General features: G+C 35.4%; 1 protein-coding gene across 6 annotated transcripts in view; it reads left to right on the top strand.

Moving 5' to 3' along the window:
- LOC136039385 (uncharacterized) overlaps nucleotides 1-14514 on the top strand; it is a 180105-nt gene that overhangs the window by 146677 nt on the left and 18914 nt on the right. For all 6 annotated transcript variants that reach the window (XR_010620431.1, XM_065723066.1, XM_065723064.1 and 3 more), the window contains one exon: nucleotides 309-398. Coding sequence is in view for 5 of the 6 variants with exons in the window: in XM_065723066.1 (XP_065579138.1) it covers nucleotides 309-398 (90 nt within the window). In the remaining variant the exon portion in view is untranslated. The remainder of the gene's footprint in view (nucleotides 1-308; nucleotides 399-14514) is intronic.

A 14514-nucleotide genomic window follows, 5' to 3' on the forward strand; every position in this document is an offset into this window, starting at 1 on the left:
ATGTAACTATTGGTATCAAAATTCCGTTTTTTAGAGTTTTGGTTACTATTGAGCCGGGTCGCTCCTTACTACAGTTCGTTACCACGAACTGTTTGATGTACACTGTGTGAAGCACCTATGGCTTTTTGCAATGTCGTGGATTGGCGCCTATGTGATGTGCTATAGATACACATTTAACTATCTATTTTAGGTACAAGGACAGTGAAAATGAAACATAATTCTTTTAAATCTTAAGTTGAACTGGTATGAAATGAATGAACGTAATGAATCTTAAAATGAAAATAAGTAATATTCTATTTATTTTTCAGGGTGTGTGTGTTTTATGCGGGAGGCAAGCAGTCCGTTATTGCAGTAATTGCCATTTGGTTACTCATCTTTATTGTTCTGAAGCTTGTCAAGTGAGTAAAACAGTTTGGCTACGTTTTCGAATTTTTAGTTAAAATAATTAGTCTATTGTTAACAATGCAGTAATTTTGATTGATGAATTCTCTGTAGCCTCTGGTTATTCTGCCTGATTTACTTCTATACCAGACATATTATATTGAGATAATCTTTTCTTTAACTTGGTGTGTTCCAGAATTCTGCTGTCATTATCAACTAAAATTTTTTACCTTTAGCCTGAAATGGTAGATAAAAACATATTTATCCCCTAAAGTATTTATAATACATAAACGAAGGGGGGGGGGGGTGACATTGTAGTCAATGCCGATCTTATAACAAGGTAATGTAGTAATAAATTTAGAAAAACCTTAATATCAAGATATCTGAAAATCTGTATTCTTTTATTTATTGTATTTTTTTACTCTTTCTCTCAACTCTACTTTTTCAAACAGTAAAAAACTTTAGTGTAAAGAGCGGGGCGTTCAGGAGGGAGCAGCCCCTTTCTTATATGGAGTAATTTCTGTTCGTTTTAAGATTTAATGTCACTGCTTAATTTCAGTTAAAAAAACTTGTTTTTTAATTAATTTCTTATCGTTTTTGAATTAATGCATGTTTTGATTTTGGCTCTCTGCACATGAATAATTAAAACGAAATTTGTCAATTAATTTTTTTTTGGCTAAATGACTTTCTCATAGTTTTAATCGGACGATTTTGAGAAAAACGAACCGGGGGAAGGAGGCCAAGTTACCATCCCATTTTTTGGTTACTTAAAAAGGCAACTAGAACTTTAAATTTTTTACGAACGTTTTTATTAATAAAAAAAAAAAACTTCGAGCTAACTTACGTCATAAACTTCTATGTTCGTATGTTTTTATTACGTATATGAGGGGTTTTGCTCCCTCGTCAATGCCTCGCTCTTTACACTAAAGCTAAAAAAAATATTTACGGTTCCAAATTAACCCTGAATCACGAAGGCTGTGATTCTGAGCTGTGATATGTAGAATAAATAGTTGAAATTACTAAAAACACTTTAGCGTAAAGAGCCAGGTATTAGGAGGAGGTGAGCCCCTCATATGTGCCATAATTTTAGTTTTAATGCTGCTCCTTACTTTCAGTTGAAAAAAAACTTTTTCAAATTTATTTTTTCATTGATTTTTAAATAATGCTAGAAAATCCAGCGCCCCCTTCATGGAAATTCTTTTCCCCCATGAGAAATTCCTCCATGAAAAGATCCCCCGACGTAACCCCTTCTCCTCCCTCCAACCATAAAAATCCCTTGAAAACGTCTGTACACTTCCCAATAACCATAACTATACATAAACACTGGTCAAAGTTTTTAAATTGCAGCCCCTCCCACGGGGACTTTGGGGGAGTAATTTGTCCCCAAAGACATAGCTATTAGGTTTTTCGACTATGCTGAATAAAATGGCTACTTTAGAATTTTGTTCCGGTGACTTTTGGGAAAAAATGAGCGTGGGAGGGGGCCTACGGACCCTCCAATTTTTTGGGTCACTTCTATAGGGCACTAGTTTTCCATTTCACTTCAATTTCCGTTAGATGAGCCCTCTCGTGATATTTTAGGACCACTGGGTCGATGCAATCACCCCTGGAAAAAAAAACAACAAAAAAACAAAACAAATGAATACGCATTCGTGATCTGTCTTCTGGCAAAAAATACAAAAATCTACATTTTTGTAGATAGGAGCTTGAAACTCCTACAGTAGGGTTCTCTGATACGCTAAATCTAAATACGAAATTCCACATTTTGTAGACTGGACCTTGAAATTTTTTTCTATAGGATTCTTTGATACGCTGAATGCGATGGTGTGATTTTCGTTAAGATTCGATGACTTTTAGGGGCTGTTCCCCCTATTTTCTAAAATAAGGTAAATTTTCTCAGGCTTGTAACCTTTGATGGGTAAGACTAAAACTTGATTAAACTGATATATTTAAAATCAGAATGAAAATGCAATATTTTTATGTAGCTATTGATATCAAAATTCCGTTTTTTAGAGTTTCGGCTACTATTGAGCTGGGTCGCTCCTTGCTATAGAGTTCGTTGCCACGAACTGTTTGAAAATACGCAGAGAGCAATTTTGCAACTTATTTTGTAACCTGAAAAGCACAGCGACTCAACAGCTTCGCAAGATAACCTTACGAAATAATATCTCTACGAACATCGTTAACTCTCATAAAACAAAAATAAATAATATCCTGCCTTCTTACGCCATTTACGACTTTGATTTCAGAAACATTGAACTTTTTATGTTAGTCTGTTAAAAAGGCACGTAGCCTAATTATAACCCTCCGTTTTAGTAACACAAACTTTTTGTGTTAAGAAGAAATCAAACAGTTCGTGGTAACGAACTGTAGTAAGGAGCGACCCGGCTCAATAGTAAACGAAACTCTAAAAAAAGGAATTTCGATACTAAGAGATATATCAATAGAATCGGATTTTTATGCTGATTTTAAATATATCAGTTTCATCAAATTTAGTCTTTGTCATCAAAAGTTACGAGCCTGAGAAAATTTGCCTTATTTTGGAAAATAGGGGTTAACACCCCCTAAAAGTCATAGGATCTTAACGAAAATCACACCATCGCATTCAGCATATCAAAGAATCCTATAGAAAAAATTTCAAGGTCCAATCTACAAAAATGTGGAATTTCGTATTTTTTGCCAGAAGACAAATCACGGGTGCGTGTTTTTTTGTTTGTTTTTTTTTTCCAGAGGTCATCGTATCGACCAAGTGGTCTTAGAGTGTTGCAAGAGGGCTCATTCTAATGGAAATGAAAAGTTCTAGTGCCCTTTTTAAGTGACCCAAAAAATTAGAGGGCACCTAGGCCCCCTCCCACGCTCATGTTTTTCCCAAAGTCAACGGATCAAAATTTTGAGATAGCCATTTTGTTCCGCATAGTCGAAAACCATAATAACTATGTCTTTGGGGATGACTTACCCCCCACAGTCCCAGGGGGAGGGGTTGCAAGTTACAAACTTTGACTAATGTTAACATGCAGTAATGGTTACTGGGAAGTGTACCGACGTTATCAGGGGGATTTATTTGGTTTGGGTGTGGAGTTCAGGGGAGGGGGCTATATGGGAGGATCTTTCCTTGGAGGAATATTTCATGGGGGAAGAGAAATTCAGTGAAAAGGGCGCAAGATTTTCAAGCATTACTATTTAAAAAAAAAAACAATGAAAATATAAACATGAAAAAGTTTCTTCAATTGAAAGTAAGGAGAAGTATTAAAACTTAAAACGAACAGAGATTATTACGCATATGAGGGGTTCTAAAAATACTTTAGCATAAAGAGCGAGGTATTTAGGAGGAGATAAATACTTCGCTCTTTATGCTTAAAAAATTTTTAAGTAATTTCAACTATTTATTCTACGGCCTTTCTGAATCAGTGGTCATTCTTAAAGAATTGGGGCAAAACAAGATTTAGTGTGAAGAGCGAGGTATTAACGAGGGGACCAACCCCCTCATATATATAATCAAAAATATAAGAATATATAAGTTTGTTACGTAAGTTAATTCTTAAGTTACGTATATTTTTTATTAATAAAAACGTTCGTTAAAAATTAAAAGATCTAGTTGCCTTTTTAAGTAACCGAAAAATTGGAGGGCAACTAGTCCTCCTTCCCCACCCCTTATTTCTCAAAATCGTCTGATCAAAACTAAGAGAAAGCCATTTAGCCAAAAAAAGAATTAATATGTAAATTTCATTTTAATAATTTATGTACGGAGAGCCAAAATCAGACATGCATTAATTCAAAAACTTTCAGAAATTAAATAAAAAAAACAAGTTTTTTGAAATGAAAGTAAGGAGCGACATTAAAACTGAAAACGAACAGAAATTACTCCGTATATGAAAGGGGCTTTTCCTCCTCTACCATCCGCTCCTTGCGCTAAAATTTGATTCTTTCTCGCAACTGTACTTTTTAAAACAATAAAAAACTTTAGCGTAAGGAGCGGGGTGTCGAGGAGGAAAAGCCCCTTTCATATACGGAGTAATTTCTCTTCGTTTTCAGTTTTAATGTCGCTTTTTTTTTATTTAATCCGTTAAAGAATCTGGTATCTTGTGAATTATCAAGGAATCTTTTTTGAACACGCGGAACTTCAAAGGCGTATGTGATAAGGTTGTGGTCATTGTGACCTTAAAACTGACGAGTAACGGAATTCATTCTGTATATAAAATGGGCTGTCCCCTCATCTACACCTCGCTCTTTACGCTGAAGTTGGACTATGTCACAACTCTACTTTTTAAAGTAATAAAAACCTTAAGCGTAATGAGCGAGGTGTTGAGGAGGGGCAGCCCTTTTCATATATAGAATAATTTCTGTTTATTTTAACTTCTTTCTGAATAAATAAGCTTTCTGACACAAAATGGTATACGCGATTTTTGAAGGCCATGTGGAAAACTAATCCATCAAGAAGTAATAAACAACATTATTTTCCAATGTGTTGATAATGCAATTTAACTTTTTCTTCTTTGATTTTTCAATTTCCTATAATAATAATTAACCCGCTACAAAACAACAAAACACACGCGGAGTAAATCTATGTGGCTTTGCTTGTTTTTATACCTTTTGTTTACAGTCAAAAACTGTAATAGTCTATTAAGTGATATATTTTCTATTGTATGATTGTTATCTCACATATACTGCTTTTGAAATATTCAAACGTGAGTTAGTTAATTTTGTGAAGCTGGTATCTTAACATAGTTGAAAATCTTCTGGTAGTATTTGTTTCCGTCCAATCTATCTAAGTTTTCTGGTGACACAGTTGAACCCCTCCAACCTCTCCAAATTTTGTCCCGGTAGAAAAGCGAAAATGATATTTTATATTAGACAAAATCTGCAGTAAGAAGCGTGCTAACACTGAGGAGTACATATATTCAGGCTTAATCCATCGGAGAGGATGACAGAGACTAATATTACCTAAATATTAACAAAAAGCTAAAAAATGTTAGGGTAAAAATAAGCTTTCTGATGCATTAGGTATTTGTCCCCCTTCCCACTATTTAGTAAACCAATGATACTTCTCCGTAATTGTTGATACAAAACTCCTCCTCCCCCCCCCGGGTATTTGCGTCTTAGCTGTAATTTCTCCCGCTGGAAGTTCCTGCCTAAAAAATTTCTCATTAGTAAACTTTCATTAGAAAAAAAATATTGCTTTCTATTTAATTTCTGATCGTTTTTTAGGTCATGCTGGGTATTTCCCCTTTTTGGAACATTTTTCCCGACCCCCCTCCAAATGGAGAATTTCTCTCGCATAACATTTCTCCCGGTCAAAATTTCCCGTGGAGAATTCCTTCCGTAGATAATCCCCCCTCCCCTCATGGAACATCTCCCAGAGGATTCCAGCCTTGCTGGAAATTCCCCCGGAACATCTTCGCACATAAAATGGAGTCGCCTAAGAGGAAGTAAGACAATTAAAACGAACTTTGTATATAGTTTTTGGCAAATTTCCGTAAAATTTCCTCGGGAAATTTCATGTCTAGAAACTTCCTTCGCAACGTAGAATTCTCCCCGTAGAAAATGACCCTTCCTACAGAAAATTCCTCCCCCACGAAAAATATCTGTATATTTCCCAGTAACTAATACTATACGTAAGCACTGGACAACATTCATAGCTTGTAGGACATCCCCAGGGGGTATGGGGGGTCAAGTCATTCTCAAAGACATAGTTCTTAAATCTTTTGACTATGCTGAACAAGATGGCCGACTCAAAGTTTCATCGGACGAATTTAGGGGGAATGGGGCGTGGAAGGGGAGCTAGCTACCCTCCAATATTCTTATTACAAAAAAGACACTAGAATTTTTTATTTCCTTTGAAATGAGCCCTCTTCTGGTTTCCTAGAATCACTGGTTCGATACGATCACCCCTTAGAAAAAAACTAAAAATGAAAGAAAAAAACTAAAAATTAACACATCCGTGATCTTTTTTCTGGCAAAAAATTTAGATTCCACATTTTTTTTTAGATAGGAGCTTGGAACTTGTACAGTAGGGTTCTCTGATACGTTGAATCCGGTGGTGTAATTTTAAATTAAGACTTCTTCACTTTTAGGTGGTATATCCCCAAGGGCGCCGACAGAAAATTTTTCAGGGGGGCCAGACGCCAAAATAGCAGCTGCGGTTAGGTGATAGTCTTGGTGGTTTAGGGCACCAAACTACGACTTTACCCCGAATTCTTTACCCCGAAAAGGAAGAATTTGCAATCAATTTAAAATTCTGAGAAGCTAATTGATTTAAAAGTATCAATAACTATATTTTAGGCTTCCCAGTTGCAAAAGATGCAATGGCAAACGGTGGCAGCACTGGATTTAACCAAGTTGATCAGCTTTATTTGTAATGAAATTAGGCTACGTTTCGTGATCTGTAATTGCATATCAGCTATAATGAAGGGGGGTGAGTCATTGCTTAGGTCGGGGTACGGTAGATTCTTACAAAAGTACATTTTAAAGGACAAACTGCTTACTCTTCCTGAGGCGTCAGATAAATGTTGAAAGAAGCAGAGTGGAGTAGGAATTAATTAAAATATTCCTATACAGCAAAAATGTTACATATCCATATCTAAAAGCACATAGGTGGAAAAATCAAGGAAGGTCATCATCAGCCCTGCCAGAAAATTTCTTTGGGATGGCAAATACCGCTAAGAACTTAGGCATTTCTAAATGGTAATATTTTTATGTTTCTATTTACGTGAAGTACTTCAATGTATTTAAAGGAATGTATGTTATGTATTCAGCGATAAGAAAATCCTATTGTAGGGGCTTTGATGGCTTCAGTTATGTAAAATATCAAAAATCTCACAGAATTTCTATCCATACAAACAATAATTCCTTTTCATCCAACCTAAATTATTTAGTAGTAATATTAACAAGGGCTTCTCACCCAAGTTACTTTTCACCGCCAATTTTTTAAGTATATTTAAATTTTATCCAAAATTGAAATTGCAAAGCTAAACGTAGGACAGTACTAATCAACGTAAAATTATTGATTTACACATTTTAAAAGCAATTAACCAGGGATTTATGGGACTGGTACCTCAAATTATATCTTGGTTAGGCCTGGATATAATTTGGAAAACAATCAGAAATTGAATAAAAAAGTTGAAAGCAAGGAACAGATTTGGCAAGAAAGCAAGGAAACTTATTTGAACAGAATATTTTTTGTATGAAGGGGTTGTCTGCTCCTTAGCTCCATCTTCTTTACTGTGAAGTTTAGCTTTTTTCAAAATTTTTAATAAAACATCCAATTGAAAAAAAAAGATTTTCAATGCACTAAAAAAAACTTTGTTGAATGAAAAAAGTGCTGAGCAGGGGGCATTCCCCCTTATATACAGATTAATTTGTATTTATTTTAACTTTTACACTTCTTCCTTACTTTAGTTGAAAAACCTTTTCTATTTTTTTGTTTGTTTAATTGCATTCCATGAAACTGTAAAGTTTTATGAATATAATACTTTTGATAGTGCAGAAAAAAATTTCAATATTTCAATGATCCATGTTTGGATTCTGATGAATTATCGAACAGTTCGTGGTGGCGGACTGTAAGTAAGGAGCGACCCGGCTTAATATTAACCCAAAATTAAATTATAATTGGCCTATCATGCTGATTCCAAATATATAAGTTTCATTAAGTTAAGTCTTACCCGTTAAAAGCTACGAGCCTGGGAAGGGGAAGACCCCTAGAAGTCAAAGAATTTTAATGAAAAACATATCATCAGATTCAGCGTATCAAAGAACCCTACTGTGGAGATTTCAATCTCGTATCTGCAAAAAAGTGGAATTTTGTAATTTTTGCCAGAAGAAAGATCACGGATGCGTGTTTATTTCTTTGTTGTTTTTTTTTTTCCCAGAGGTGATCATTTCAATCCAATGGGCCTAGAATGTCAGGAGATGGTTCATTCTAGTTCTAGTGCCCTTTTTGAGTGACCAAAAAGATAGGAGGGCTACTAGACCACTTTCATACGCCACTTTCCCCCCAAAATCGTGCGATCACAATTTTGAGACAGTTTTTTTTCAGCATAGTTGAAAGGCCCAAGAACTATGTCTTTGGACATAAAATAACCCCCTAAAGTCCCTAGAGAACGGTATTCAAGTAATAAAATTTGCCCATTGTTTCATTTTTTATTGGGAAGTATGCATATATATTTCGGATGGGAGGCGAGGACGAATTTTCTGCTGGGAGAATTTTCCATGGAGAAGGAAGCTTCCAGGGGGTGAGTTTATAAGGGGAAATTTTACACCGGGTGAATTTGCCAAAATTCGTATACGGAACATCTTTATATGTCTTGCTTTCTCTTTACCGATTCAATTTTACCCGTGGATTTGTTAAGGGTAGGCTAATTGTCTGGGGTAAATTTTCGCCAGAATTGAATTGTCTTGAGGATATTTCTATAGGGAGGGGGATTTTTTCGTGGAGGTGGTGCCAGGTATCCTGGCGCTATTTTAAAAACGATCAACTGAAGTAAGGAGCAACATTAAAACTAAAACGAACAGAAACTATTACGTTTATGAGAGAAGGTTGCCCCCTCCTCAACATCTTGCTCTTTACACTAAAGTTTAAACTTAGCCCGAATTCTGTAAAAACGAATCCTGAAGCACCAGAGTCGTTTAATTAGAATAATAAGCAACTTTTTTTAAGGCCCCGAAATCTCTAGCTTGAAGAGCGAAGTGTTATTGTTCTTCTTGTTTTTGGTGTTTAGTTTTAATGTTGTTTCTTATTTTCAGTTGAAAAAACTTTTTTTCTTTATTCCATGAAACTTACAGACTGAACATTTTTCTAATAATTTATTTATAGCCCACAAAGTACGTTAAACTGTGGAGTAAACACACAAAAAAAGAAAAAACAAGACAAAAAACATAACAACATAAATAACATAGCAGCATAACAACATACAACATAAGTAAATTACCTCAATTCAAAAAATGGCCAAAGAGGTTCAAAAACACCAATCATTTGCCGAGTATTAAGACATATATCTTTAAATAAATGTTTCAGTCGCGAGGGCGTATCAACGATGTCAAATTTAGAAACGACTGTATGATTCCCATACCACCGAGGCAGACGCAGCAAATACTTGCAATACTTAAAATATCCTGAGCGTATTTTCTTTTGTATCCTTCTTGCGAAATAGGAAAGCAAAACCAGAAAGATAAAAAACAGCAGGGGCACAAAAACTAGAATAAAGACGGCATAGTCCTTTTCAGTTATACCGACCACGATTTGGTGAAATTTTCGCGTATCCATCCCGCATACTTTTCAGCACGCTGGACGTAATAGCGGAGCAAGTAGACGAAAGTGACGTGGAAAAAGAGAGACCCAACCATTTAATACTTACTGAACATGGTATAGTTGAAGAACACAAGCAAAGAGGTGATGCTGATGGAGGACTCCCAAAACACAAAAACTCACATTTGGAGGCATTAACTGATAGACCTACTGTGGATAGTGCGGCTGAAAGCCGGTAAAAGTTGGTAATTAGACTATGTTTTGTCCGGCTAAGAAGCAGAACATCATCAGCATATGCAACGTGACTAATGCCTAATTTATCATTGTAAAAAATTGACGGTTGAAGACATTGGAGACACGAAGCTAAAACACATTTAAATATGCTCGGGGATAACACGACACCTTGCCTAACGCCTTTTTTAACAGGAATATACTCCCCTACAGTACCATTCCACGTCACCCTAACTGAAGAATTAGCATACCAATACTTAAGCACGGAAACAATAGAAAGGTTAACATCTGAGGCTGCTAGAGAAAACAAAGCATTTGAATGAATTACATTGTCAAAAGCACTAGATATGTCAACAGTCAAACAATACAGGGGACATTTTTGAGCAACAGCTTGTTTCATTAGCCGACCCACAATATGGTGAGCTTGAACGCAGCCCATACCTTTTCTAAAACCAAGCTGGAGGAGTGTAAAATTGCATTTGAAGTTAATGGCCGGCAGCAGTACATATTCAAATAGCTTACTAGCAAAACAAGACACAGTGATAGGACGATAATTAGAGCAAGCACTGGGGTCCTTACCCCTATTGACTATGGGAGATATACAACCAGACAAAAAACTATCTGGCACAACGGACTGTGCCAAACACATCTGAAACAATAACTGCAAATGCTTCAGCAATTGTGGGCTGGTTTTATAAAAATTTTCCACAATAGCAAAATTAACAAGATATTGAAGAAAATGGAGGAACACTTGAGATTGGTTGATACGAATTGGGATGATTGAGTTGACAAGCTTTGTAAAATGATTTTGGAGATTAATATTAAATGAAAGCAAAATATTTTTATAATGAGAAACGAAGTCACATAGCCGAAGAGGCGAATTAATTGGAGGTGAACACTTTACTTTGTTTATAATACGATACCAGGATTTCTTGCTACAAGGACCACCCAGGCATTCAGTCTCGCTCTACGCAGGGAATATTTGTACTCTCGTTTGTTTTTCTGTTTTATTTGATGTATTGAAACAGAAGAAGGACGATCACAGGCTATCCACATACGGAGCCAGAACTTAGCTTTTTGTTTAGCCATCTTCACTTTAGGATCGACTTTCTAAAAGGGATTGCGAGTACCCGTTCGCACGCACTCGGGGGGTACAGCTTTTTTAGTGGCAGACTTTAGACAGAACACTATTTGCTGATAATACGAGTTGATATCTATCCGAGTTGAAGTTGTACATACAGATGTTTGCAATAAGTGGAAAGGCACTTTCATAGATGATAATAACTGGGACATTGTCAATACATAAATTGGAACATTGGTATTTTCCCAATTTAACTTTTAGAACCACTTGGGAGAGTTACGTTGCACAGAGCTCGCCATGGAGCAAGATAGTTGGCACGTGATTGGTAAATGATCGTCGTCGATTTTAGAGTCGTCCACATGAACTATTGATGAAAGTAAAGTTGAATTTGACACAATTACATGATCAAGGTTGGAAGTAAGACCACCACGATTGTGAATATAAGCAAATAGAAGATCTTTATCAGCAAGATGGAATCCTCCAGGTAGTGAATCGAGAAAGATTTCAGATTGGTCAGAATCAGATAATAAGTCAGTGTTCATGTCGCCGGCGAGAACCCATTTGGTATTTTGTTTTGAAAGGTCGCTAAGTAGTGTTCGTAGGCGATTACATGCTTGGGAAAAACTAGACAATGACTGCATTTTCTAGTCAAACTAGATGATCAAACTAGATAATGAGTGCTTGTCTAGACAAACTAGACAAGACACTGGAAAAATTACGTCATTTAAAGTAAAAGTATATAAATATGAAAAAAGTAAGTAATTACAAAAAATACATAAATCAACAGCCTACTTACAAAAACTAAGATATATACTCCCAGCATTCAGTTCTGTAGAGTAATGCCGAAGCATTGGACAATTTTTTAACAATATCGACAGTTTTGAAGTTGGTTATAAAAAAAAAACACAAAAAAAAAACAATCGCTCTGGTGAAATATTTTCAGGTCAATTGCTGGCAATTATAAACGGAACCGCTCCCTGTTGACTCAATTTCAGGACCTTTACAAGTGCCTCCTAAATTCTGTAATTTAGTTTCGTCAAAAATCGATTTGGTTGAAAAGGTATTTCCGAATATTCTAACCAATTATAAAAATCATAATTGGCTAAGTGAACGAGCAATCCTGGCAGCCAAGAACAAATACGTCCACGAAATCAACAATATTATTCTGACCAAGATTCTCGACCAGGCAGTCATTTACAAGTCAGTCGCCACAGTTCTGGAATCATATGAAGCGGTTAAGTATCCATCAGAATTTTTAAATTCGCTGGATCTCCCAGGGTTTCCACCGCACGTGCTACAACTAAAAATAGGCTTACCAATAATCCTGTTGCGAAATATTAACCTGCCAAAGCTTTGGAACGGCACGCGACTTGCCGTAAAAAAACAAAACAATGGAAAACATAATAGAGACAACAATCTTGACAGGGCCTGTCGAATGTGAGGCTGTTCTCATTCCTCGCATTCCCATGATTCCAACGGATCTGCCTTTTCAATTTGAAAGATGGCAATTCCCGATTCGATTAGCGTTTGCAATCACCATCAACAAAGCTCAAGGCCAATCATTTGAAAAATACGGTATAGATCTGAATACGGATTGTTTTTCCCATGGAAAATTATAAGTCGCATGTTCAAGAGTCGGTAAACCTGACAATCTATTTATATACACAGGCGAAGGGACAGCGAAGAATGTTGTATACCCGCAAGTTTTATTCAGTTAAAAATTAACACATGCATACGTGTTGCTGGGGCGTGCAGCGCTTCAGCAACGCGTGGCTTGAGTGTTGCAACGTGTTGCTGGGGCGTGCAAAAATAAAACTAAAAAATAATAAAACACCAGAAAAACTAAAAAAAAATCCTCGTTGCAACGCGTTGCTGGGGCGCGCAGCGCCTCAGCAACGCCTGGCACGGATCAGCTAGTTCCTAATAAAACTTTTGCGACCCCAAAGCTTATCCCATAAGCGGGTACAAGTACAGCGTGTATAAAAAAAATTCCTGGGACAATTTTTACAAGATAATGCTTTGACAGCTTTATTCTTAAGATATAATGTTCCATGTTATTGAAATTAGTTTTAAATGTTATAAGAAGGATAGCAATTATTTATACGTCTTTTCGATGAGAGTTCTCGGTGTTCAAAGAGTTAAATATTTCATAAGGTTATCATACGAAGTTGCTGAGTCTCTTAGCTATTTCAAAATAGGTTGCAAAATAAGCTACAAAATTGTTCTCTGCGTATTTTTGTTCAAAGGTTACATATTTTTATAATTTTTTGATATTAAGGCGATTCTCCGAGGTTTGAAGCCAATGCTATTTTCCTATAGCAGTGTAATGCGTATTAACAACAGACACGAGCAGATTCTTTGATGAAAAAATTACTGTGGCTTCATTGAAAGCTTTGACATGAATAGGCCGAACAAATTTGCATTTTTTTTCTTTAGAGCTTCATAAAAAATTAATTAGTGGGGACACCTCTAATTTTTAAAAGTAGCAATAAAATTACTTTTAGAAGACGTAGAGAATTGTAAAGTAGCCTCTCCATTTGCCACAAGATTTCAAAAATTTTAGCCGTGAATTTTTTTTTTTATTATCATCAGTTTCCTTTAAAATTTGCCATTTAAGATATTCTTCCTTTACTGTTTAAAAGGGTTTTACTAATCATATAGTCTTGATTTTTGTGTCGTTTTGTAGATCTTATACCGACAAATAATCCCAAAGATTGTTAATTTTGTAGTTATAACAGATGATTTTTAGCAATAATTCTTAGTATTCAAGATTTCCTCCTTTCTCATTGGCTTAAGCACTCCTTGAGGGGTTTGCCAGAATGTCATTAAGAATGTTGACATCTCCTTAGCATTAAGACCAGATTTAAAAGGAAGCTGAAAACATGTATAATTGGCAACAACACCTTGAGGCAATATCATTTTAACACCATACGAATTGGAATTTGTTAGGTTACAAAGCAGATAACAGTTTGGCTTTACAAGTAAAGAAACACCGATTGTAGGCCTATAAAATGTATGAACATTATTTTTAAAAAGAATATTATTCTTAAAAACACATCATTTTAAACATTATTGGCCTTTAAAAGTAAAGAAACACTGATTGTAGACCTATAAAATGTATGAACATTTTTTTAAAAAAAGAACATTATTCTTAAAAACACATTATTTTAAACATTATTGGCCTTTAAAAGTAAAGAAACACTGATTGTAGGCCTATAAAATGTATGAACATTATTTTCAAAAAGAACATTATTCTTAAAAACACATTATTTTAAACAATATTGGCCTTTAAAAGTAAAGAAACATCGATTGTAGGCCTATAAAATGTATGAATATTATTTTTAAAAAGAACGTTATTCTTTAAAACACATTATTTTAGACATTATTGGCTCTTAAAAGTAAAGAAACGCCGATTGTAGGCCTATAAAATATACGAACATTATTTTTTTAAATCTAAAGTTGTAGGATATTCGTCCATTTTAGTTCCACGGGATCTCATTTTATTCCTAATAGTGCCGTATCTTAGAATATTTTGGTTTTTCCCCGTCATCTCATATAGTTGATGATTTATAAGCTCGTT

This window comes from Artemia franciscana, chromosome 19, assembly GCF_032884065.1.
Source record: "Artemia franciscana chromosome 19, ASM3288406v1, whole genome shotgun sequence".
NCBI classification, from domain to species: domain Eukaryota; kingdom Metazoa; phylum Arthropoda; class Branchiopoda; order Anostraca; family Artemiidae; genus Artemia; species Artemia franciscana.